Here is a 27474-nt window from a genome sequence, read left to right as displayed (position 1 = left end):
AACCCAGACGGCTGGGCTCGGCTCCAGCCCTGCCGAGTTCAGTCGGCTGGGCCTGGCAGCTAACACACAGGCCCATACGAGGCCTGTGTATTCAGCCAACGATTGGCAGTCAGCCGAGCACCCTCGGCTCGCTGCCAGTCAGCCCCAAAAGTGAAATTTTTTTAAAAAGAACCTCATTTTTTTTTTTTTGAAAAGGGCTGGCTCGGCAGGCCATGCTAGGCTGCCTGGACTCAGTCCAGTCGGACCAGGCAGGCCTGTCAGGGCACTGCCAGGTCTGGCCAGACCTGGCCAGCCGAGCACAGTCGGCTGGTCTGTCGGCCAGACTGCAAGGCCTCAAGAAAAATAAATAAAACCTTTTTTTTTGAAAGGGTAAAGCCCGGGGGCTTAGCCGACTGTCGGGCTTCTCACCAATGCAGAAAAGTATATACACTTTTGCCAAGGGAAACCACGCATAAACCGAAATATATATCTACATGTGCTTTCATATGCATGGATGCATTCAAATGAGCAATATGTGCAAGCATATATATTCAAAACTTAGCATGCTTACATGAAAGAAACTCATATTCAAACATGCAGTCTTACATGTTTATGATGATTTTTTTATGGAAACATGCATACAAGATTATTTAACACAAGTTTACATGCATCTCACAGTTCCTAACATGGACCATCCATGGAAAAACGAAAATATCATAATGCAAGCACATAACAACTATTTTTATCATGAAATAAATTATGTTTTAGCACATACACGGAAATTTACTTTTGAAAAGGTGAATAAAATAAGAAAAATGAATCCATTGAAGAGGATCCATAAATCCTCCTCTATATATTTTAGAGTAAATATATAAATCTACTCTTTTCCCATGGATTTCCATCAAAATCATGCATGGAAAACCCATCTACATTCAATTTCTCACTTGATTCAAGAGAGGAGACTCGTACCTTACGCAAAGATCGAAAGAAAATATGGATTTGATGGTGAAAACGTCAGATGGCTGGAGATCAATGGATCTCCCTATTTTTCCTCCTCTTTCTCTCTTTTCTTCTCCTTCTCTCTCCTCTTTATTTTTTTCTCTTTTTCTTTCCTTCTTTTTTTTTTATCTTAAGTAGGCTAAGAGGGGGTGACCCCCCCCCCCCCCTTCTCCAGCCCCTTCTAGATGGGATGGAGAAGGAGAGTTTCCTCTTTTGAGGACTCTCTCTCTCCCTTTTCCAAAATTTTAAAACTCTCTTCTTTTGACTTTTCAAAGTTTCCAATTTTTTTAAAAGTCTTTTCTCAAAACTTCTCAAGTATTTTTAGGCATGTTTAAGGACTCTATTTAGAAGTCCTAATCAACCATAAAAATTTAAATTCCGTAATTAATAAAATCAATTAATTAATTAATTATTAATTATTATTTATTAATTATTAAATATTAAATATTAAATAATTATCCATAAGCTTTTAAAAGTTGCCAAATCAACTTGGGAGACTTCTTAACCTTAATTAACTCCAATTTAAAGCTTTTTAATGAATTTAAATCTAGAAAATCGTTAGGCATGGATTTGGATCTGGATCCGGATCCAAGATTCAAATCCATCTCTAAAAATCCAAATGGGTTTTGGACTGGACTAAATCCAGATTAATATGGGTCTTGATTAGAGTCCAGATCCATATTAATTTGGATTAAATCCATTGGATCCAGTCCAATCCAAATCTGGATTTAAACTTATAAACTGTTTCTTTTTTGGAAAAACGCGATTTTTGGACCAACCAGAACTCGAATTTTGAAAAATAACATATAGTTGCGCTTGGCATTCCGAGACGCATCCAACGATATATAACATGAATATAAATTCTGAATTTTGCTCGAAAATAACCTGAATTTCGCTCGAATTAAAGGTCGAAAATAGAACTCTTTCCTACATTTTAAGTGGCTCGTTTAGACCTAGTTGATGAGACATGGGCCAAGCCCAAACTCAAAAGCATCGGTCTAATATCGAGGTTTAAACGATTTTTCTCCCATAGCCAAATTTTTGAAAAATCTCAAAACGACTAAGTATGAGAATACGTGATATTACAGTTAGGTTTTCAGTTATAGATTAACACATAATTTGTATTTTATTACTGGGTTTTACACTTAGCCCTTGACCGATATTAGGAATCAACATCATCTAATGCCTGAACACTATGAAAATCAACAACTATAATGTCACTTTCTTGGTATACCAAAACAATAGTTGTGTCTACACACCACCCCCAGGCAAAGTGGCGAAATCTCCCTAAAACCGTGATCGGGAGGTGAACCTCAATATCGGCTTCAGGGGCACAACAACGCACACAGAGTTTTAGTATCCTCACGGTTCCCCAAAACCGCAAGTCTAACATTCCCATACTAAAGAAGGGACATCGAGGAAGCATAAATTACATTGTTCTCTTCTTTTAAATTTGTAATTCAACATGCAAAATTAATAACAAAGGTTCGTAAATCAACATGTGAAGCTCGTCACGGGACCACAGCCCGTGACAACATAAAACAGTGCAATTAGAACAATAGCATCAAGTTTGATTTTTGCCATGCATAAACAACTAAATAAGGAGCAATACATGCTCAAGGCTCACACGACCTACGATGATCCATTTTTTATCATTGATGCATCCATATGTAAAAATCATGAATAACATGTCACTTATGCATTCATTTCACATGCTTTACAATGCACATTCACATATGATAATTTAGAGATATGCATGAGCAATTATATTCATATGGATGTGTTCACATAACCATGCCAATTGCATACTTCTATTCATAAACTTTCTCAAAGTGAACAAGTGGACAATCATGCAGTGGTGCACATGCCAAAAACATATCCATTTAATGTATACATATGCACAATATAACAACCTTCCAATAATACTTTGATTCAACAATATATCAAGTCTAAGCATGTGAACATTTCATTCTTTGTATGCAAAAAACCAAGTCTAACACGAATAGCCAGAATTTTGGAAATTAACATGCTAAACTAAATTTTATACTAGCCATACATGTATAAGAAATATGCATGAACAAAAGATTCAATTATATAGAAATCTACCTATCATTAAGTCAAAAGTCTGGACAATTAATGACAAGGAGAATAGCATTCATTTTTCACTTCTTTAACAGAACCTTTTGTAAACATATGACTCAGCCGACCCAGTCGGCTGGGTCTGGTACACTGTTAGGCCCACCCAGGCGACTCAGTCAGCTGGGTCAAGCCCCCTGCCCAGGCGACTCAGTCAGCTGGGGCTGACTTGGCCAAAATAGCCCAGACACAACATAACGAAACAGGAAAAAAATTAAAATTTTCTTTTTTTTAACTAATGCAAACTGGGCCTGACAGAGCCAAAGTCTGTCCAGCCTATCCACTCGGCTGGGCTGCCAGACTGCCCAGCTACAGCAAACACATGATGCAAACCCTTTTTTTTTTAAGTATCATGCCCAGCCAACACATGGCTGGGCTATACGAGTGGCCAAGGCCTGACAGGCCAGCTGGCCCAAGTTACCAGTCGGCTGGGTTTTTTCAAAACCCTGCAAATACCTTGCACAGGCCGAAACTGTGCAGATCTGCCAGGGCCTGACAGGCCAACCGAGTATGACTCGGCTGAGCTGCTAGTCAGCCCAGTAACAGATGTGAAACATGAGCAAAGAAAACTTCAATGTACAGGAATTTAAACATGAATATGCATACATAACAATTTCATGTGACCAATAATCATATAAATGCAGGCTTTATGCTCAAATATGCATATGAATACCTATTCCCAATCATGCATTAACAGATCCACCATCAATAAACATGCTTATACTGATTTTGCATTCAAGACTTCACATGGATCTAAAAGAGTAAACTGAACATGCAGACTTAATACACTATTTTTAATATAAATCCAAAAACATGATTTCTGTTTTAACATGGAAATAGACTTACACAGAAATTGTTTTAAAGCAATAGCACACTAGATCGGCGGCTCATCAAATATATATATATATATTTCTTTGTATTCCAAAATAAATTTCGAAAAGGTGAAAATACATTGATTTCAACCATGGATCTTAGAGTAAATATTCAGATTTACACGTTTCCCATGGATTTTCGCTAAAATCTTTTATGGAATTCAAATCCATGCTCTTTTTCTCATTTGAAACAAGAGAAAGACCCATACCTTATTCATAGATCGAAGGAAAACTAAGAACGGATGGTTGAAAACACCGAACAACTGGAGATGAATGGATCTCTTCCTTGATCTTCTTCCTCTTCCTCTTTTCCTCTCTTTCTTTCTCCCTTTTTCCTTCTCTTTTTTTCTCTCTCTCTTTTTTGATCTATATATAAGCCACTAGGGGGTGACGCCCCCCCTCTCCAGTCCCTTCTAGATGGGCTGGAGAGAGAGCTCTCCCCTTTTGGGACTCTCACTCTCAACTTTCTAAAAATTTTAAAATTCTCTCTTTGTTGACTTTTTCAAAGTTTCTATTTTAAAAAAGTCTTTCTCAAACCTTCTATACCTTTCTCAAACCTCCTATATAAGGACTCTCCTAAGGAGTCCCAACTAATTAACAAAAAGTGAAATTCAGAATTAATTAAAATTTATTAATAATTAAATATCTAAAAACTTTCAAAGGGTACCTTATCCCTCTGGGAGTCTTTTTAACTCTAATTAACTTTAATTTAAATAGAAAAATTGAATTTAAAGTTGTATTTTTGTTGGGTTTGGGTTTTAGATCTGAATCCGGATCCAAGATCCAAATCCAAATCCATATCCAAACCCCAATTGGATCCTGGGCTGGATCAAATCCTAATTAATATGGGTCTTGGACAGAGACCAGATCCATATTAATTTGGATCAAAAGCATTGGATCCAGTCCGATCCAAATCTGAACCCGGCCCGTCGAGACGGTCCTTTTTTGAAAAAATATGATTTTCGGGCTAACCGTAGCCCGAATTCAGAAAAATAAAATATCATTACACTTAGAATTTTGAGACGCAACCAACTATATATAATTTGAATTTCGGTTCTGAATTTCGCCCGAAAATAACCCGAATTTCGCTTGAATTTAAAGGTTGAAAATAAAACTTTTTCTCACATTTTAAGTGGCTCATTTAGGTCTTGTCGATAAGACCTGGGCCAAGCCCAGACTCAAAAGCATTGGCCCAAAATTGATAATCTACCGATTTTTCCTCTATACTTAGCCAAATTTTCGAAAAATCTCAAAATGACTAAGTGAGAAAATATGCGATATTACACATTATGAGCATAATTTTGTTGTCTGTCATTTTGGTTCATCATGGATTTTGTCAAGTGCTTGGCAACAACATAATTTTTTGTTATCGTATGTCTAATGTCAATATGATCTTGTCATTGGGTTTTTCTAGATGACTTCAATTTGTTTTGGCTTTTACTTTTGATCCAGGGTCAGATTTGAGTGATATTTGTTGCATTGGAAAGCTGACAATTCCACTTAATTCATTAGTTAGGTGTCAGACACAAAATCATGATTTTAATAGGCTAAAATGGAAGTGATCTAAAGGTCCACTTTTCCATGTTCTATTTAGTCCAAATGGTGGGGATCTCTACAACCCCTAGAAAAACCTACATATACACCTGAAAATCATGTTTTAAGGATCTATCCCTACTAAATTGTGCATGTAATCATATTTGGAGAGTCTAATATAAAAAAATGAAAGTATTTTTCACTCGTAGGTTTGGAACCCATTAGTATAGCCAATATATATATATATATATATATATGTGTGTGTGTGTGTGTGTGTGTGTGTGTGTGAGAGAGAGAGAGAGAGAGAGAGAAACTGGAATATGTCAACCAGCAAAATATATAAACTGGCATGCACCGAGATTTTCATAGGTTTTTTTTATTTTTTTCTAAAATTTCACTGTACAGATGCGATCTAGATGCTTGGTTTTATAGAAAGTCTCTTAGATCATCCGATTACGATGTATAAGAAGGATCTTTTAAGGCTTGAAAATCAATGGCTCAAAATTTTTGTAAATTTTCAAGCATACAAAATCACATTTCTTGATCCGATTATGATGATCCAATAGTCGATCCCAAGCAAATGGACCACGCCGAATGCATCTGCAGGGTTAGATTTGCAAAAAACTTATGAAAATCTCGGTTCATACTAGTTTACATATGTTGTTGGTTTACATATTCCAGCTTCCCATGTATATATATATAAGGCCACTAGAATATGAGAACCTTTGCGTGAGCTGAGATTTCATAGGTTGTTTTGTTCTTAAATCTGACTATGAATGTGATCTATATTCTTGGTTTTATAGGGAACGGTCTTGGATCATCCAATTACAATGCATGAGCATTCATTCAAAATCATATTTTTTTGTTAGAAAAACACGATCCAGCAGTCAGTTCTTAGCAAATAGACATGCCGAACACGACTGCTGGGTCAGATTTGCAAAAAGTTGTCAAAATGCCTAGTTCACACAAAGGTTCTCATATTTCTAGTTCTCATTTTTCTATTGGCCCTATATATAATATTTATTTTTTACTTTTATTTTATATATTTATATGAATGATAAGTGTGTTCCCTAGGATCCCATTTTCATTAGGTCCCATTCAGTCACTTAAAAAACCATAGTTGCAGGCATCTAAACCTTTAGATGCATTTATCATAACTCAGTAAGAATTGTGCTATGAATAAGGACAGACCAACTTGTGCCGTCTTTGTAGTGCTATGTTGCCTTTGGAATGTCATCATTTGCTGGTACTTCATTGTCATCATTAGGATAAGGCTTGAGCATTACTAATTCCTAATCTTTAATTGTTTCTGCTTTAGTCTTCCTGGATAATCTTTGGATGATTGGGCTTTGTGTGTACGTGTGTGTTTTGGTTTCATTTTGACATAACTAGCAATTTTGTTGGCAAGATAATGATGTGACAATTTCCCTTTTTGTATGCATGCAGGATTCAATTTTCATAAGGCCCATGCATGTTTTAAGGGTGCTATCTAGCAAAATACATCTAAAGAGGTTATTGGCACCTTCAACTGTTGGAGTGGTAATCTTTTTTTTCTCTTTCCCCCTCTGCCCCCCTCCTGCAAGGTGCACAGTTTATGCCTTTTATGTAGGCTTACAATATTTGAATGCCCTTATCGTCGAACAGCAGAGGACGCATGCTGCATGTCAGTTCAGTGCAAAAAAGAATCTTTGGTGTTGGTCATGACTGTAGCTAAAGCCCAATGCAATAGTGTGAGCTCATCTATTGGGCATTCACCATTAAGAGTATATATCTATCTATCTATCTATCTATCTATATATATATATATATATATATATATATATATATATATATATATATATAGTGATGTGTATCTTTCAGACTATTTATCTCCCAGACCTCTTTAGAAAAAACATATTTGTGCAAGTTTTTTGCTTAATCCAAAGTTCCAAACCTGTAGTTGTGTTTATCATTGCTTATTTACTAAAAACCATGCTTTGGATCAAATCAATTTAACAAGAATTCTTGATTTTTTATTAATCAAGTTTTTGGTGCAATGTATACCATTGATTTTTCATTGAGCTAAACACACATCTAAACATCAAAAATGCTTAAACTAACACATGTTTTCTACTAAATAAAGTGTATAGATCACATCTATGGGTTTAGATTAAACAAAAAACACATGCAAGTAAGTTTTCTAAAGGGGTCTGGGACGGTCTGGGAGATAAATGGTTTGGAAGATACACATCTCTCTCTCTCTCTCTCTCTCTCTCACACACACACACACACACACACACACACACACACACACACACACATATATATATATAGATTATAGACACACACACAAGGATATCTTTACTCAGGATATTACGTGAAAATTATTATATATCGCCATCTGCATAATTTTTGTTTACTCATGGTTGATATAATAACATGTCACACTCTTTCCTCATGGTTTTTGTGCCATTTGCTTGAGTTATGTGAGATAGGGCCTCATGTTGCCTGCTCTCATTCTTTGGAATATTGAGTTATTGACATTGTTCTTGAAATCTTTACTTGAATCCGACCAATTAGATTTCTGAGTTTGTTGATTTTGGCACTTTTCACAGTCCATAATTTCACCGTGAGAACTGGCTTATTTTTAGGTGATGAATACAATATTCATGTACATGTTAGTGTGTCTTTATCCGAAATGCTTCTGCTGGAGATGATAGTCATGTCATGATCGATTTTGAAACCTTCAAATTTATTCTTTGCGATATAATCATTTATATTACGGAACAGTGTTATCTTAAATTGATATTTCCATTTTCTATCCTTTCATGGCTGAGTTATATTTCTTTCATTTCCTTTATATATAGGTTGTGGGTTTTATTGTGGGGGTCATTCCTCCACTCAGAACATCATTGATCGGTGAAAGTGCTCCTCTTCGTGTTATCCAAGACTCTGCTGAATTGTTGGGGTACACTCATTGGCTATCACACTGTGTAATGAACATTTTAGTTGGAATTTTTTTTGCCATGGTTTTCTGTTTTGACTTTGATCCTTGCATGAGAGAAATGTGGCAAAATGCTAGAAGTTAATCCAACTGTTGTTGCTTAGTTTATTATGCTTACATCTCTTACTTTTTTTTTCAAAAACTAATGGTTAATTATCTTGATTAGATTTCATATGTCCAACTTGCATTTTCCTCCTAATTTCTTTTATATCTATTCAGTATTTTCCAGATTCCAATATAGAATTTCTTTATACTGATGGGTTGCCTTGTCCCTATTGGGTACAAGGCCTGACATTTAACCACAATAAATTTCATGTGCATGACGCATTCATCTGATCTATTAGCTTCAATTGTTGTTCCTATCTCAAGATTTTCCATTGGTATTTCTCCCACTGTTCAGCTTCTATCACATGCTCAAGGGTTCTTTAATGTGCTCCTATCCTTTTGTTGAGATTTTGGGGCCCGTGCCCAAGATCACGATAGGATGGACCCGATATCGATATGGCTAGAGAACACACACAAACACAATAAAAAACAGCAAAGAAGTAAACTATGCATAAGAACAAAATATAGACCAATAACTGCGCCTACATCCACGGTGAGAGTATCAAGAGCTTTATTATTCAATAGAGACCAATAACCATGTAAGTACAAGATAGAGCCAAAACAAAATATAGAGAGCACCAACTATACTCCACCCCGGTCATCTTCAATCACCCGAAGCTAGGGCTGGGAAACAAGCCAAGCTGCTTGTGGCTCAGCTCATGTTCAGCTCGTAAAGAGCTCGTTTCGAACTCGTAAGTACAAGATAGAGCCAAAAAAAAATAGAGAGAGCACCAACTATACTCCACCCCGGTCATCTTCAATCACCCGAAGCTAGGGCTGGAAAACAAGCTGAGCTGCTTGTGGCTCACCTCATGTTCAGCTCGTAAAAAGCTCGTTCAAACTCGTAAAATAGGCTCAGCAAATTGAATATGAATAATAGGTACTCGGATTGGCTCAACTCATATAAGATCGTTAGGTATTAAAAATATATTTTACATGTATTTTTTTATAATCCTATTTCTTCCAGCTCTAAACCAATGTATTTTTCTATAAACAAGCCAGTTGGAACTCGAATGGTTTAACTGGGGCTCATTATGAGCTCAAACTCGGCTTGGCTTGCCACAAGAATGAGCCAAGCTTCAACACTTCAAGCTCAGCTCGTTTACCAGGCCTACCTGAAGCCGCATTGATGCATGCAGTCCAACTATCAATCTTTCAAACCCATTCACCGTACTGAATCTTGTTAAAATGTATCTAATATATATATATATATATATATATATATATATATATATATATATATATATATATATATATATATATATTTTTGTATATTACAAAATACCCGATAGGGGTAGTTTTGTAATTTCACATAGTTGTTTTAGAAAACAACTATTTTCAGTTTTCATTTAAATGTATTTTTCTTTTTTATTTTTTCCTTTTAATTTTTGTATTTTTTAAATAACAAAAAGGGGCTCCAACATAGAGTCGTTGGAGCCCCCAATGGTCACAAATGTGACCGTTGGGGGATCCCAACGACTCCATGGGAGCCCCCTTTTGGGCTCCCCTTTTGAGGCATTTTGCCTCCTCTTCTCTCCTCTCCCTTTTGTATAAATAGGGGTGATCCCCTTGTATATTTTTCATCCTTGAGAGCTTCTCTCTCTTTTCAATAAGAGGCATTGTATATTGTTGCCTTCTTAAAGGCTTGTGCTTGTATTGTCCCTTCGTGGACTTGTGATATTGTCTCTTTTTCATTGTTGTATGTGCTTGTATGCACTCTTTATATTTCCGCAATATCTCATTACATGGTATCAGAGCCACTCGATTCTTGAAGGAAAGGTGTGGTTCGTGTTTTTCATATCTAGTAGATATCTTCTCACTTCTTAGCAACATCATGGAGACAAAAATTGACCTTTCTTTCAAGCTCAATGGAAAGAATTATATGATGTGGGCATCGGCAATGGAAAATAATCTCAAAGGGAAGAAGCTTTGGGGTTTTGTCATGGGTTCCGTTCCGGAACCTAAACTTATGCTCACGAAGATTGAAGAAGGTCAAGAAAAGGCTCTTGAAGGAGATGCTCGCCTCAAGGCCATTGAAAGTCATCAAAAGGAAGTGGAAGATTGGGAAAGCAATCACGCAAAAATCCTTGCGTGGTTTATGAATAATGTGAAGCTTAAGGTATGTGCTAATATAGCTAAATTCCGTAGAGCCAATGAGGCTTGGTCCTTTATGAAGGGTATGTATACCCAAAAGGATCTTGCAAGCGCATACTTCTTGCAAGAAAAGATTAGAACCACCAAGCAAGGTGATTCTAGCATTCAAGATTATTATAGTGCTTTAAACCCACTATGGGATGAATTGGCTCTCTTGGAGCCAAAATGGGTTTCTATGGAAGATATTGATTTAAGGCAAAAACAAATGGAACAAGAGCGATTGTTTCAATTTCTTTTTGGGCTACGTCCCGAATTTGAGCAAGTGAGATCTTCACTTCTCCATAGATCTATTTTCCTCCTATTGAGGATGCTATTGCCGAAATCACTCAAGAGGAGACAAGGCTTGGCATTAGTAAGCATGTTGATGAAGTCCTTGCCGTATCCAAACCGGGTAATAATGTTAGAACCTATATGCCTCCTCATTTTGGGAAACAAGGAAACTACAATGGAGGAAGAAAAATGATTGTTTGTCATTATTGCAATGAGCCGGGTCACATTAGACCCGCTTGTCCTAAGCTTATTGGAACCTTCAAGCCTAAAGTGGCTTCTCTTGAGGAAACCACCATAAAAGAAGATGAAGGCAAGAACAATGACATCAAAGAAACTCTTGGACAAATATCTATGGCTCTCCAACAAATGCTAAAAGTTTCTTCTTCCACATCGGGTGCGGCTATTGCTTCATCATCTTCACCCGGTACGTATTCTTGGATCCTTGACTCCGGAGCTTCTTTTCATATGACCCCTCATGAAAATGCACTTATTGATGTTTGCACCAATTCAAAGGACTCTTGTGTCTCTACGGCCGATGGAACCTTTTTAAAAATTTCAAGTATTGGCTCTTTTAAAGATTCACAAAATTTTTGTGTTCCAAAAGTAAGAGTTGTTCCTAAACTAAATTTAAACCTATTTTCGATTTCTCAAATTGCCGACCATGGATGTGAAATATCTTTCTCATCTAATGGTTGCTTTGTGCAGGATCTCCGGTCCGGGAAGCGGATTGGGCAAGGCCATAGAAAGGGAGACCTCTATTATATGGACCATCTTGATCTCCCTACAAACTTTTTTTGTTCTTATGTTCAAGAAAAAAACATGGAAACTTGGCATAAAAGACTTGGTCATCCAAGTTATTCCAAAATGTATCTCTTTCCTTTTGGAAACAAATTTTGTAAGGAAAAAGAAATTAATTGCAAAGATTGCATTTTTGGAAAAATGAAGTCTATTCCATTTCCAACTAGAACTTTTCTTTCATCAAGGCCTTTTGAATTGGTGCATTCGGATGTTTGGGGGCCTTCTCCGGTTATGTCTAAAGGGGGTTATTCATATTATGTCACGTTTATTGATGATTTTACTCGGTATGTTTGGATTTATTTCCTTAGTCATAAATCGTGTTGAAGAAGAGAAGGGATGACCCGAACCCTAGGTAGAGAGGGGGAGAAGAAGAGAGAGAGAGAGGGAGAGAGGAGAGAGAGAGAGAAGGAGAGAGACGGCTGTGAGAATAGAACTCGATAACACTTCATCAATTAGGGCTTCTCTCTATATTAAATAGAGAGAGGCAAAAAGGAGAAATTACATGTAAGTCCTTATGAGGACAAAATTTCAGAAACCCTCTAATATAAAATAACTTAAGCAAAGAACCACCTATTTTCAACACTCCCCCTCAAGCTGGAGCATAGATATCAATCATGCTCAGCTTGTCACAACACTTTGAAAAATTTGGCCTAGCAAGGGGCTTTGTAAACATATCTGCAACTTGGTCTTCCGACTTTAGGTATTTGGTAGTAATATGACCAGCTTGAATCATATCTCGTACATAGTGGCAATCAACCTCAATGTGCTTTGTTCTCTCATGAAAGACAGAATTGTTTGCTATATATGTTGCCGCTTTGTTATCGCACATCATGGTCATTGGAGAGAGAACCTTCACCTGGAGGTCATGAAGAACAGTGCAAACCCACATCAATTCAGCAGCTGTTTGGGCCATAGCCCGATATTCCGATTCAGCACTTGACCTGGAAACCACAGTTTGTTTCTTACTTCTCCATGAAATCAAGTTTTCTCCCAGAAACACACAGAATCCTGTAGTAGATTTTCTATCTACTACAGATCCAGCATAGTCAGCATCTGAATAGGCTACTATCTCCAGAGTTCCACCTTTCCTGAACCATAACCCTTTTTCAGGGGATGATTTTAGATATCTGAGAATCATTATGGCTGCATTCCAGTGTACTTCAGTTGGTTTGTCCATAAATTGGCTAACTTTGTTTACTGCTAAAGCAATATCCGGCCTGGTCACAGTTACATATAATAACTTCCCTACTAGGGAGCGATAGCTTTTGCTATCAACAGGTTTTGACCCTTCTTCAAACAACTGAACTTTATGGTCCATGGGAATATTTGCTGGTTTAGCTCCCAACATGCCTGTTTCCTTTAATAAGTCAAGAACATACTTCCGTTGAGACAACACCATCCCTTCTCGGCTCCTAGCAACTTCTATACCCAGAAAATACCTGAGTGAACCAAGATCTTTTGTAACAAAGTGTTTTTGAAGATGAGCCTTTGTGGCTTCAATAGCTTTCACATCATCTCCTGTAAGAATAATGTCATCCACATATACCACCATAACAACTATGCCAGAGCTAGTTTTCTTTAAAAAAAGAGTATGATATACTGCTGATCTATTAAAGCCAAAGCTTGACATTACTTCAAATAACTTTTGAAACCATGCACGAGGACTTTGTTTCAAGCCATAAATCGCCTTTCGCAATCTATACACCTTCTGACACTCCCCCTCAACCTCAAAGCCTGGAGGTTGTTGCATGTAAACGGTCTCAGATAGATCCCCATAGAGAAATGCATTTTTCACATCTAATTGGCATAAGCTCCAACCATGCTGAACAACTACTGAGAGAACAAGACGGATGGTACCCATCCGTGCAACCGGAGAGAAAGTTTCAAAGAAGTCAATTCCATATGTCTGAGTATACCCTTTCGCGACTAATCTGGCCTTGTACCTTTCAATAGAACCATTAGATTTGTACTTTATTGTATATACCCATTTACATCCAACAATGTCAGCATCTGCTGGGGAATCAACGACATCCCAGGTATGTTGAGATACTAAAGCTGTCATTTCTTCTTGCATAGCCAGCTTCCAGCGATTATCAAGTGCTGCCTATTGATAATTCAGAGGAATAGTTTCAGCAGACAGGGCTGTAACAAATGACTTCAACTGTTGTCCAATTCTGGCATGAGAGACAAAATGAGATATGGGATATAAGGTACATTGTCTTGTCCCCTTACGTAGAGCAATAGGCCTGTTATCATCATCCTGGAGATCACTATTGTCAGTAGAACTTACTTCAGGAGAAGAAGAAGATGAAGGCTCTTGCGGAAGTGGAGCTCTACGCACATATACCAATGGAGGATTATTAAATCTGGAAGTGGATGAAGTTTGATTCGGTAATGGGGCCACAGATTCCAAAGGAAAAGGAGGTATAGGTAATGGAAAAGACTCAGCTGGACCAACCTGCAGCGAGGAACTAGAAATAGAGTAATATGGAGAGGATTCCAGGAAAGATACATCCGCACTGACATACTCTCGGCGAGAAATAGGATCATAACATCGATAGCCCTTTTGATTTTTTGGATAACCGATAAATATGCATTTTGTAGCTTGAGAGGCTAATTTATCACGGTCAGGGCCAAGTTTGTGTACAAAACAAACACATCCAAATATTTTTGGTGATAAAGGGAAAAGTGGAGCATTAGGTTTTAGGATATGTAATGGAATTTGATCACCCACAGAAGACGAAGGCATGCGGTTGATAAGATAGCAAGCAGTGGTAATCGCATCACCCCAGTATGACGCAGGAACATTGGATTGAATCATAATGGTCCTGGCAACATCAAGGAGGTGTCGATGTTTTCGCTCAGCCACCCCATTTTGTTGAGATGAATAGGCACAGGAAGTTTGAGGTTGGATGCCATGATCTTGGTAAAATTGTAACAGACCTTTTGATTTAAACTCGAGAGCATTATCAGTGCGAACAATCTTGACAATAGATTCAAACTGAGTTTTTATTTCAAGAATTAGGGATTTGATAATACTTGGAACTTCAGATCTTCCTTTTATTAAAAATACCCATGACAACTTAGAGAAATCATCAACAATAACAAGAAAGTAACGACACTGAGTCCTAGTAGGAATCTTACTAGGACCCCATACATCTGCATAAAGAAGTTCAAAAACTTTATTACTAGACTGACTCTGACTCGAAGGAAACGAACTTCGATGATGCTTGCCCAACTGACATGCCTCACACTGAAATGATGTGGTGGAAGGAATCTGAGGAAAGACCGACCGAAGCTTTGACAAAGAAGGATGACCAAGACGACGATGCCACTGAACAGGATTGAATGAATGTTCCACTGCAGCATGGACAATACCCATTGGATGATGTAGGTAGTAAATTCCATTTTCTTCATAGCCTCCACCAATCTTCTTCCCCGTCAGCAAATCCTGAAAATGACAACCCATTGGATCAAATATTACTCTACAGTTTTGTTCTTTTATAAGACAACTAACAGAAAGTAAACTTTGAGGAAAATTTGGAGCATGAAGAGCATTTTTCAACTGTAATGAGGAGGATATAGAAATATTTCCCTGACCAACAACCGGGGAGGAGCTCCCATCGGCTAAGGAGACTCCAATCTGAGCCTTAATATTCTTTAGATCTGAAAAAACACGAGAATTGCCACACAAATGTCTGGATGCACCAGAGTCAATAACCCACTTACTATCAGTCGGATGAAGATGATTTCCGGTTGAATATGCAACACCAGCTACAGGAGGAGTGGAACTCAAAGGTCGAAGAGCTATGAGCTCATCATATTCGGCACGACTAAGAGTGATACTACTCTCATTTTCAGCAATATTCTTTTGTACATTTGTAGCCTCGATAGTAGTCACATTTGCTTTAGGAGTATATGACTTTAATGAAGAAGAGTTTGGCCGACCATGCTTATCCCAGCAATGATCTTCTAAATGTCCAGATTTTCCGCAGAATGTATATTGAAGCTTTCCTCTGCCACCCATACCACGTCCACGTCCTCGTCCTCTGATATTCTGAACATTTCTACGCCCATAACTAGATGGGACAACAAGAGCAGATGACTGAGTCACAGGCTGAGATTGTGGCAGAGAGATCGCAAGTCTACTCAGGCGATTGTAAGCATCGGCAAGAGTGGGAACATCTGATCCAGTCAACATTTGAACTTTTGCAACGGAAAAATCTGAAGAAAGACCTGTAAGGAAACGAGCAACCATGGTTTGTTCTTGATGATCTTTTTGCTTTGAGCAACATAGGGGCCTGTGAGCATTAAGTCTTTCAAACGCAGCTTTGACCGAGGCATAGTACTGGGCCAAGGTCTGATCTCCCTGTTGCAAATTATATATTTCCTGTTCGACTTGCAGGATACGACTCACATTCGTTTCTTGTGAATATGTATCACGAAGATTGTCCCACATCAGTTTGGCTGTATTATAGTAGATCAATCCATCTGCAATATGGGGTTCGACACTATTCATGATCCATGACATAACTATGTCATTATCTTCATCCCAAGTCACATATTTTCCCAATTTCTCATTGGGTTCGCCTTCCAACAAAATATGTTTTCGACGATGTCCAGATACCGACATCATAAAAGTTCTGGACCATCTGGCATAGTTGGTTTCATTCAACCTTACGGAAGAGCCATACGCGAAGGGGTTGGCAAATGCTTTATATTCACCAATGTGTTCCAATTTGGAATCACACTTTGAAGTTTCAGCCATACTAACAAAATATTTTTGTTTCAGCAAAAAAATCTGAACAGATTTCAAGCAGCCTAGCAGCTGTTCACAAAAAGACACCACGACAATAAGGAGCAGCAGGTCACACGAGGAGAATAATCCCCAGCACCACAGGAATCAAGCCTGCAATCTCCACGACAATAGTGGACAGCAGCCCACACACATGAATCTTGAAGAGCAGTCCACACACATAACAGTCACGCATCAGCTAGAACCAACGACCAGAAAAAACTTTCACATAAACATGATGATTTTCAACACAGCAAAAAAATGGATGTTTCCACTACAGAGCTTCTGATGCTGAAACTAATCACGACAGCATGGGAAAAACAATCACGACATCATGCTGAAGTCACGACAACAGATGTAATCACGACAAACAAAATAATAACGACAACATGAAGGGTCACGGTGGATGCTGAAATCACGACAGAGGCTTAAAATCATGACAGCAATTACTGAAATCATATTTGCAGATGCTGTAAGTCACGACAGCCACAAACACATCATGGCAGCAGACATAGTCATACGACAATAGGATCTGCTATCAGCTGCCACACCCAGGCGTCACGGCATGTGAGACAAAAAAAAATTACGACTGCCTGACCTGAGTACTCCCACGATGTTCTCTATGTTGTTCTTTAGGTCTGATAACAGATCTAGGCCAGATCTGTCATCAGATCTAAAAAAAATTTTAATCGACACCTGGTTCGAGGATGTAGATCACGCTCCTGAGATCAGATCGATCACGCTCCTGAGATCGCTAGCTCTGATACCATGTTGAAGAAGAGAAGGGATGACCCGAACCCTAGGTAGAGAGGGGGAGAAGAAGAGAGAGAGAGAGGGAGAGAGGAGAGAGAGAGAGAAGGAGAGAGACGGCTGTGAGAATAGAACTCGATAACACTTCATTAATTAGGGCTTCTCTCTATATTAAATAGAGAGAGGCAAAAAGGAGAAATTACATGTAAGTCCTTATGAGGACAAAATTTCAGAAACCCTCTAATATAAAATAACTTAAGCAAAGAACCACCTATTTTCAACAAATCGGAAGTATTTATTTTCTTTAAAGATTTTCATAAAAAGGTTCAAAATCAATTTCAAAGTAACATATCTATTTTAAGATCCGATTCCGGTGGCGAATACTTATCTCACGAATTCCAAAACTATTTAACCCAAAATGGCATTTGCCATCAAAAGTCATGTCCTAGGACTCCCCAACAAAATGGCCTAGCGGAAAGGAAACATAGGCACATTATTGAAACCGCTAGAACATTACTTATTTCTAAGAATATTCCAAAGAAGTTTTGGGCCGAAGCCGTCTTAACCTCAACCTATCTAATCAATAGAATGTCCTCTTCTAAGTTAAAAAATGCTTCTCCCTATGAAAAACTCTTTAAATTTTCACCCGATTTCAATCATTTTCGTATTTTTGGTTGCAAATGTTTTGTCCTATCACACAAAAGGGATAAGTTATTTCCAAAAGCAATTGAATGTGTTTTTCTAGGATATGGTGAAAATAAAAAAGGGTATAGATGTTATGATTTTAAGAATGATAAATTATATATTTCAAAAGATGTAACATTTCTAGAAGAAGAAAATGGTTTTGATAAACTAGAACAAACAAATGAAATTGACTATATATTCTTATATAATCTTATTGATGACATACAAGAAGATTTTCTTGAAAACATTGATGATTCTCGTGAGGTATCCCCTCTTGACATAACACCCTCAAATGATAGTGATTCTAATATAAATGTTCATGATAGCGATACCAATATAAATGTTTACTCAAGAAGAAATCAAGAAAATCCTATTAGTGCCCTCGAAAAATACTCTCAAATTTCTGAATCCACTGAGGAACCACAAGTTAGGCATTCTTCTAGAATATCAATACCTCCAAATAGGTTTGTATCCTATGATTCCTTAACTCCCAACTATCGGGCATGTTTAATAACCTTACACTCTTATTTTGAACCGACACACTATAATCAAGCCAAATCTATACCTCATTGGGTTGAAGCAATGCAAGTTGAACTTAATGCGCTAAAAAAGGCCAATACTTGGAAAATAGTTAATCTACCCTCATACAAAAAACCTATTGGTTGTCGCTGGGTCTTCAAAGTTAAAACTAAAAGCGATGGCTCTTTAGAACGATATAAAGCTAGATTAGTTGCTAAGGGATACTCCCAAGAATATGGCATTGATTACGAAGAAACATTCTCTCCCGTAGCTCGAATGACCAGTGTTAGGACTTTAATAGCGGTTGCATTAACCAAAAAATGGCCTATTTATCAACTTGACGTAAAAAATGCTTTTTTAAATGGAAGTTTAAGTGAAGAAGTTTATATGGATCCGCCACCCGGAATAAATCTTAAGCAAGGTCAAACTCTTCGGCTTTTGAAGGCATTATATGGCCTTAAACAAGCTCCTAAGGCTTGGTATGATCGTTTCAGTGATATCATGATAAAGTTAGGATTTCACTCTTGTTATACTGACACTGCTCTTTTTGTTAAACATGCAGGTTCTAGTATCGTAATTTTGTTGCTTTATGTTGATGATATGATTATCACTGGGAATGATCAAAATAATATTATTAATGTTAAAAATATGTTAAAAAATAATTTTGATATGTCTGACTTAGGTTTTCTCAGATATTTTCTTGGAATTGAAGTTGCATATTCTCCTAGAGGATATATTTTGTCACAGATGAAGCTTGTTGCAGATATATGCTCTAAGTCTGGGATTTCTGATGATAAGAAAGTAGAGACTCCCGAGGTTATTAATGCCAAATTGCGGTTGGAGGATGGGGTTCTTCTGGAAGATCCTACACCTTACAGACAACTCATTGGGTCTCTTACCTATTTAACCATCACCAAACCAGATATCACTCATGCGGTTCACTCTGTTAGCCAATTTCAGCATGCTCCTACAACTGTGCATATGAGTGCTGTTCTCCGAATCATCCGCTACATTCGGAATACTATCAATAAAGGGCTATTTCTATCCTCCTCTTCTTCCTTGAATCTTCTTGCTTATACTGATGCAGATTGGGGAGGTAATCCCAATGATCGAGTCTCAACTACTGATTTTTGTGTTTTTCTAGGAGACTCTTTGATTGCCTGGCGATGCAAGAAGCAAAAGAAAGTTTCACTATCATCCACTGAAGCTGAGTACCGGGCTATGACAACCACGACAATGGAACTTGTATGGCTTCGCAGTTTGCTTAAAGACATGGGAGTTGATATCACCGAAGCCTCAAAGCTATGGTGCGACAACAAGAGTGCCATCTATATTGCGAGCAATCATACTTTTCATGAGCGTACAAAACATATCGAAATGGATTGCCACTATGTCCGTGACGAATTCTTGCGAGGAACTATTGCTCTTCCGTATGTCACTTCAGAATATCAGTTGGCGGACTTCTTCACTAAAGCTCTTCCAGCTCCTCGCTTCATGTTTCTTCTTGGCAAACTTTCCGTCATCTCCCCGTAAAGTTTGAGGGGGGGTGTTAAAATGTATCTAATATATATATATATATATATATATATATATATATATATATATATATATATATATATATATATATATATATATATTCTGTATATTACAAAATACCCGATAGGGGTAGTTTTGTAATTTCACATAGTTGTTTTAGAAAAAAACTATTTTCAGTTTTCATTTAAATGTATTTTTCTTTTTTATTTTTTCCTTTTAATTTTTGTATTTTTTAAATAACAAAAAGGGGCTCCAACATAGAGTCGTTGGAGCCCCCAATGGTCACAAATGTGACCGTTGGGGGATCCCAACGACTCCATGGGAGCCCCCTTTTGGGCTCCCCTTTTGAGGCATTTTGCCTCCTCTTCTCTCCTCTCCCTTTTGTATAAATAGGGGTGATCCCCTTGTATATTTTTCATCCTTGAGAGCTTCTCTCTCTTTTCAATAAGAGGCTTTGTATATTGTTGCCTTCTTAAAGGCTTGTGCTTGTATTGTCCCTTCGTGGACTTGTGATATTGTCTCTTTTTCATTGTTGTATGTGCTTGTATGCACTCTTTATATTTCCGCAATATCTCATTACAAATCTATCTTCACCCTCTCCAAACTCAAGAAAGACCACCTTCTCTCAAACCCAAGAGAAGCCCAAGAGATAACATCTCTCTCTCTCTCTCTCTCTCTCTCTCTCTCTCTCTCAAACCCCTAAGGGAAGCATATGTACTATGCCCTCTTCCTCCAAGAGAGAACCTTCCTCTTGTAATGAAGTATGCGAAAATACAAAGAATGCTTAAAGCATTCACAATGTCCTACAATGGACAAATACAAGAGAGAGAATAAGAGAGAAGTCCACTATGGGACAATACAACAAGCCTTTAAAAAGGCAACACATAAAAATAATAAGAGATTTATTAGAGAGGGGCTCTAAAGCTTAAGGAATACAAGGGGGAGTCACCCCTATTTATACACAAAATGAAAAGCTAAAAAGGAGAACTATTGGGGGCTCCCCATAGAGACGTTGGGAGCCCCCAACAGTCACATTTGTGATTGTTGGGGGTCCCAACGGCTCTATGTGGGGCCCCTTGTGCGTAAACTAAAAATTATTTAAAAAAAAATACAAAAAAGAAAAAGAAAAAAAAAACTAATTATTAAATAGTTGTTTATAGAACTATGTAAAATGATAAAAATACCCCTATCGGGTATTTCACACACACACATATATATATATATATAAAAATTAATATATATATATATATATATGCAAATACATATATTTTAACACCCCCCCTCAAACTTTACGAGGAGATAACCGAAAGTTTGCTAAGAAGAAAAATAAAACGGGGAGCAGGAAGAGCTTTAGTGAAGAAGTCTGTCAACTGATATTCTGTTGTGACATATCATAGGATAATTGTTCCTCTCAGATATTCATCACGAACATAGTGGCAGTCCATCTATATATGTTAGGTGCGCTCATGGAAGGTGTGATTGCTGGCGATATAAATTGCACTTTTGTTGTCGCAATACAGCTTCGAAGGACTAAAGATGTGTACACCCATATCTTTGAGAAGACTTCGTATCTAAACGAGTTCCATTGTAGTAGTTGTCATAGCCTTGTATTTAGCTTCAGTAGTGGATAGTGAGACTTTCTGTTGCTTCTTGTATCTCCATGTAATTAAGGAATCTCCTAAAAAGATACAAAAGCCAGTAGTTGAGATTCTATCATTAGAGTTACCTCTCCAATCAACATCAGTATAAACAAGTAAATTTAATGAGGATAAAGATAAAAATAACCCTTTAGTGATGGTACTTTTTATGTATTTGATGATCCATAGCATAACACTCATATGCACAATTGTAAGAGCATGTTGAAACTGGCTAGCAGAGTGAACAACATGCGCAATATCTGGTCCGGTAATGGACAGATAAGTGAGAGAATCAATAAGTCATCTGTAGGGTGTGGGATCTTCTAAAAGAACCCCATCTTCCAGTCATAATTTTGCATTGATCACTTCAAGAGTCTCCACCTTCTTATCGTCTAAAATTCCAGATTTAGTACATATATCTGTAACAAGCTTCATTTGCGAAAGTATATATCCTTGAGGAGAATATTCAACTTCAATTCCTAAGAAGTATCTTAGGAATCCTAAATCAAACATATCAAAGCTATCTTTTAGCATATTTTTAACACTACAAATACCAACTTGATCATTTCCTGTAATAATCCTATCATCGACATAAAGTAAAAGAACAACAATATTAGTTCTTGCACTTTTGACAAAGAAAGCAGTGTCAGTATAGCATGAACCAAAACCCAATTTAATCATGATATCACTAAATCTATCATACCAAGCCTTGGGAGCTTGCTTAAGACCATATAATGCTTTTAAAAGTTTAAGAGTTTGACCTTGTCCAATGTTAAACCCTGACGGAGGATCCATATATACTTCTTCGTTTAGTTTTTCATTAAGAAAAATATTTTTCACATCTAATTGATATGCATGCCATTTTTTAGTTGATGCTATGGTTATTAAGGTTCTTACACTAGTCATTCTTGCTACGGGCGCAAAGGTTTCCTCATAATCAATACCATATTCTTGTGAATATCTTTTAACAACTAATCTTGCTTTATATCGTTCTAAAGATCCATCACTTTTAGTTTTAACTTTAAAAACCCATCGGCATCCAATAGGTCTTTTGTTTGGAGGAAGTTTAACTATTTCCCAAGTGCTAGCCTTTTCTAGAGCATCTAGTTCAATTTTCATGGCTTCAATTTAATGAGGTATATTTTTTGCTTGATGATAATGTGTGGGCTTATGATATGTATGCAAAGCTATTAGACATGTAAAATCCACGTTTAAAAAAAATGGACCCGGGTCAGATCCGGACCCGGGTCAGATCCGGACCCAGGTCGGATCCGGACCCGGCCTGGATCCAAGTGAGCATCGGGGTCGGGGCACTGCCCCACCGTCCTGCAACCTTAATAGGTTACGCAGGGGGGAGGGGCAGGCGACAGGCCCCCTTCCTCACCTATCGGCTCCCCTCTTCCCCGTGTCCCCTGCAGCCCTGCTCCCCCTCATCTTTATTTTTCCAGCAGCACCGCCGGCCACCCGACCCTTTCCCTATGCCCTCGCGCTCCGGTGACCTTGGCCGGCTTTCCCCTGACGATGCCCCAAGTTCTCTCTCTCCCGGGCTCTCTCTGCTGCCGACAACCACCGCCATCGGCGACGACAACACCAGCGACCTTCCCTCTCAGGTATGTCTCTCTCTCTCGCTCACCCTCGTTGTCTTCTTCTTCTTCATCTTCTTCTTCTCCTTCGTTTTCTTCCCCATCTGCGACAAAGGGGGAGGGCGTCAAGCCCTTCTCCCTCTCACTCGGGGTGCGGGTGACAGTGGAGGGGCTCGACCCTTTCCCTGCACCCTCTGCTCGTAGAGGAGGGGCTCAGCCCCTCCCTGTGCCTCTGGTTCGTAGAGGAGGGGTCGACCCCTTCTCGTTTTCCTTTCTGTCCGACGGGTGGGACTGGGCCCGGTCGGACGACCATATCCCCCCCCCCTGTCTCCTTCTCTTCTTCTTCTATCTGCCTTCTTCCTCTTCGTTTTTTCCATCAGGTAGGGGACTCGGCCCCTGCCGCTCGAGTTATCCGGCAGGCAGGGAGTGGAGCCTCCCTGCCTCCTCCCGTCTGGCAAGGGGCAGAGCCCCCTGCCTCTGTGATCTTCAGACAGGCAGGGGGGGGGGGGGGGGCTCCGCCCCCTGCCTTTGTGTTTTCTGACAGGTAGGGGGCGGAGGCCCCCTGCCTCTATATATCTCCGTCAGGCAGGGGGCTCCGCTCCTGCCTCTGTGATCTTCCGACAGGCAAGGTGGGGTGGCTTTTCCCCTCCCCTCTGCCTCGGCGTTTTTTGGCAGGGGCCAAGCCCCTGCCGCTTGGGCTTTTGTGGGTCGGCAAGGGTCCGAGCCCCTGCTGCCTCCCGTTTCTACTTGTCGGTAAGTCGGCAGGGGCCGAGCCCCTACTGTCTTCTGTGTTTCTGACAGGTCGGCAGGGGCGAAGCCCCTGCCCCTGTCTATTTTTTTGCAGGTCAGCAGACAGGGGCTGCCCCTGCCTCTGCCTCTTTTTGGGTTTTCAGGCAGGGCCGGGCTCGGCCTGGCAGTAGGATCCCCCCTGCCTCTGTTCCTTTTTCAGCAAGTAAGGGGGGGGGGGGGGGGGTTGTTGCCTTTATGTTTCTGGCAGGGCGTTGTGCTCCTGCCCCGTCTCTCTCTTGTCTTTTTAATATCATATTAACTCATTGCATCTTTGCAGTTTGCACAACGGAGCCCACTCATGCCCCATGGCCCGAGACTGTCATCACTTACACTCGTAGGCGCACGCAGCCTCGCAACCCATTAAGGTAGGGGCAAGTTGCGCGGAAAGACTATAAACGAGCAAAATGCTAAAAAAATTGCTAAAACAAAATAAATAAATATGGAAAAGCAAAGGATAACTACTTCCCTGCATTTAATTTTGTAGGCGTGCTTCTGTATTTACTTTCCAGCACTTATTTCCTGTCTTTATATTCCGCATTATGTTTCTGCACTTCTTGTCTATCTTTACTTTTCTGTATGTACTTTATGCCTTTACTTTTTGCACCTAATGTTGCATCCTTGTTTTCCCTTTTTTCTTTCTGTGTTGTCGCGCCCGGTACGAGGCCTTGCCCCTTGAGACTCTGCTTAGGCAAGCCTCGCAGGGTATGCGGTTGCTTCAGTCTCGAGGAGTTTTTTCCTCTGTACAGATTTCAAGTCTTCTTGAGTGCTCAGTTGCATAATTAAGCTAGCCTTTTCCCTGTACTCTGCTGGACGCAGCTAGCTTCACCCCGAGTCGAGTTGCTTGGAAGATATGTGTGGATCCGTAGTGATCCTAAGTTTGTACGTTACTTTTGTTCTAAAGACTGAGCATGAAATTACTTATGCAGTTTCTGTGTTGGGTTATCTTTTGAGAAACCCATGCTTACCATCGTAGCCGTGCCCTTTTTACAAGGACATTATATTATATTACGATGAGTAGCTCGAGAGGTAAACCTCGAAACGTGCACTAAGCACATTTGTTGAAACACACAAAATGGTGATGTTACGCCTTCACAGGCATGATGCTCGAGTGGGTTAAGAAACCCCCGTCGTGCCCATTCGCCTCCTATGGGTTCATTAAGAGAGAGGATGGATGGTACAAAAACTCTAATGGACAGGTCATTAACGACTACCCCAAGGGCAAAAGACTCGGCTTCCCCAGTCATCGGAGTTAAGGAAAAGGGACTACCGTAATTATCCTAGGTGGTAGCTCTAAGGCACTTCTGCAGAAGTTGGATGCATCCATGGCCACAAATGTCTTTAGAGAATTCTCTCTTGGCCACTGGCCGTCCCCTTAGGAGCAGACTCAGTCAGCTATCCGAGGTATCATAAAACACATAATAAACCCCCAGACTGATCTCGGTTGTTTCTATGTTTTGCGTATGTGCGTACCCACAGGCCAGATAATATCGAAACTAAGAATGTCCTGTTCACACTACTGTTTGGTTGTACACTTTGAGATGCATATATTGCTTACTGTGCGCGATCAGTGATAGTTACTTTGCTTTACTTAGCTACTCTCTGCTTATAGAATTAATGGTTCATGAACAATGGCATGCATAGTTAATTTGTCATTAATATCTGCAATTGCTTATTCTGTGAGCATGCTTTGCTTTAGCTCTTGTTCTTTACTGTCTTTCTTTGCGCACCTACCAGTTTTTCATGAAACTGACCCATTTTTCTACCTGCATCCTGGCTACCTGCTCCTTTTTGGTTTCTTTATACTTTTGCTCAAGGAGGTAAACCCCCAAATTTGTACAAACTGGGAATTTAAACAAATTTATATATACTTTTTGGCCCGCCAACCGCCTGCTAATGTGTTATTGCTGGTTTTTGCGCTAACGTGTCCAAAATTTGCCAACTTGTCTTCCTTTCAAAAGAAAATTTGCTTCCGCTGACTTTTGAAATCGAAAACTCTGAGTTTTGAAAGACTTTCTCTAACTATTTTCAAACGTTTACAAGTTGAAAATTTTGAGGCGTTACAGCTTTTGGTATAAGAAACAGGTTGAAAGAGTTGAGTCTTGACCATCGAGCATCCCATCGCGTTGTAAGTAAACTTCTTGTACAAGCCTTTTTCATTGCATAAGTAGACTGAAATTATTGTTTTTATTGATGCTTATAGACTTGCTTGAATTATGGATTCTCATGCTTGTTCTTGAAGCGGCCCGAGTAGAGGCATGTGTCAGACACTTGATCGGTCTGCAAGGGGTATGGGCCCTTTCGTGGAAAATGGCAGACATATGATGTCCTGGGCTAACCACCCACCCCTACCCACCTTCACCGACGAGCAGGGTGTTGCGCTTCCAGCCATTTATCATGCACCTCTAGCTGCGACATGGGCTTCAGTGCACCGTAGTGAGAATGGCCGTGTAACGCCCCAAAATTTCAGACTTATAAACCTTTCTAAAAAGTTCAAAAGACTGAAAAATGCTTTTCTTATCAGAGTTTTGTTTAGCAAAACCAGCGGAAACGATTTTTATTTTTGAAATATGAAAGGCAAGTTGACAACCTTGGGCACGTTAACGTAAAAACCACATTTCCAAAAACACATATAACTTGCAAGCATTTTAATAAGTCATTTGTATTAGAAATAACTTTAAGTTGTACAAAATTAGGATTTCCTGAGGAAACCCTTCCCCAAAACCAAAACGTCCAAGACGCGAACTGCCAGCAGAAACAGTGGGATCTCAAACTGTCTTGCAATCGCGTCATCGCCTGTCTCGTAACCTAAACTAGTTTGGGGTCTATTATGCCATGTATTTTCAAATACCCCGAATAGCTAGTTGAGTCCGCTCCTAAGGAGACGGTCGGTGACCGAAAGAGGATTCTCCAAAGGCATACGTAGACAACGGATGCATCCTACTTCTGCAGAAGTCTGTGGGATCTACCACCTAGGATAAATTCACGTAGTCCAAAGGCTACACCTTTTCACTGGTTAGAAGGTCTCAACTTTTACAGTGGAGATTTCAGAATCACAGGCTACACCTTTTCATGTGCAAAACATTCAAAAGATAAAGTTTGCCTGGATCTTGTTCTTTTGTTTCCGAGTTTGAAACTTTATTTTCTAAATTTGTGCAGTGAAGGAGCAATACCTGCTGTTACTCTAATAATGGGAGGAAACCTTACAAAAGGTAATAATTGCATTATAATTTTTTTTATCTGAATTTTGTTTCTATTGACAAACAGAGTTCTAATTTAAATGGTCAATGTTTAATTATCTTGGCCTAATAGGAATCATTTTGCTAGAAACAAAGAAGAAATATTGCTTGTCTTT

The 27474-nt window shown here is 39.1% G+C and overlaps 1 protein-coding gene across 1 annotated transcript in view; it reads left to right on the top strand.

The window, feature by feature from the left end:
- The window catches only part of LOC149830260 (protein PIN-LIKES 3-like), a 72464-nt gene that overhangs the window by 43779 nt on the left and 1211 nt on the right, over positions 1 to 27474 (top strand). Inside the window, exons 7-9 of the mRNA XM_090016404.1 lie at positions 6966 to 7058; positions 8366 to 8466; positions 27279 to 27331. Of these exons, the coding sequence (XP_089872530.1) occupies positions 6966 to 7058; positions 8366 to 8466; positions 27279 to 27331 (247 nt within the window). The remainder of the gene's footprint in view (positions 1 to 6965; positions 7059 to 8365; positions 8467 to 27278; positions 27332 to 27474) is intronic.

This window comes from Nuphar pumila, chromosome 8, assembly GCF_984573655.1.
Source record: "Nuphar pumila chromosome 8, dmNupPumi1.hap1.1, whole genome shotgun sequence".
NCBI classification, from domain to species: domain Eukaryota; kingdom Viridiplantae; phylum Streptophyta; class Magnoliopsida; order Nymphaeales; family Nymphaeaceae; genus Nuphar; species Nuphar pumila.
The sequence above is the reverse complement of the archived record's forward strand: the minus strand, read 5'-3'. Positions and strand labels throughout refer to the sequence as shown.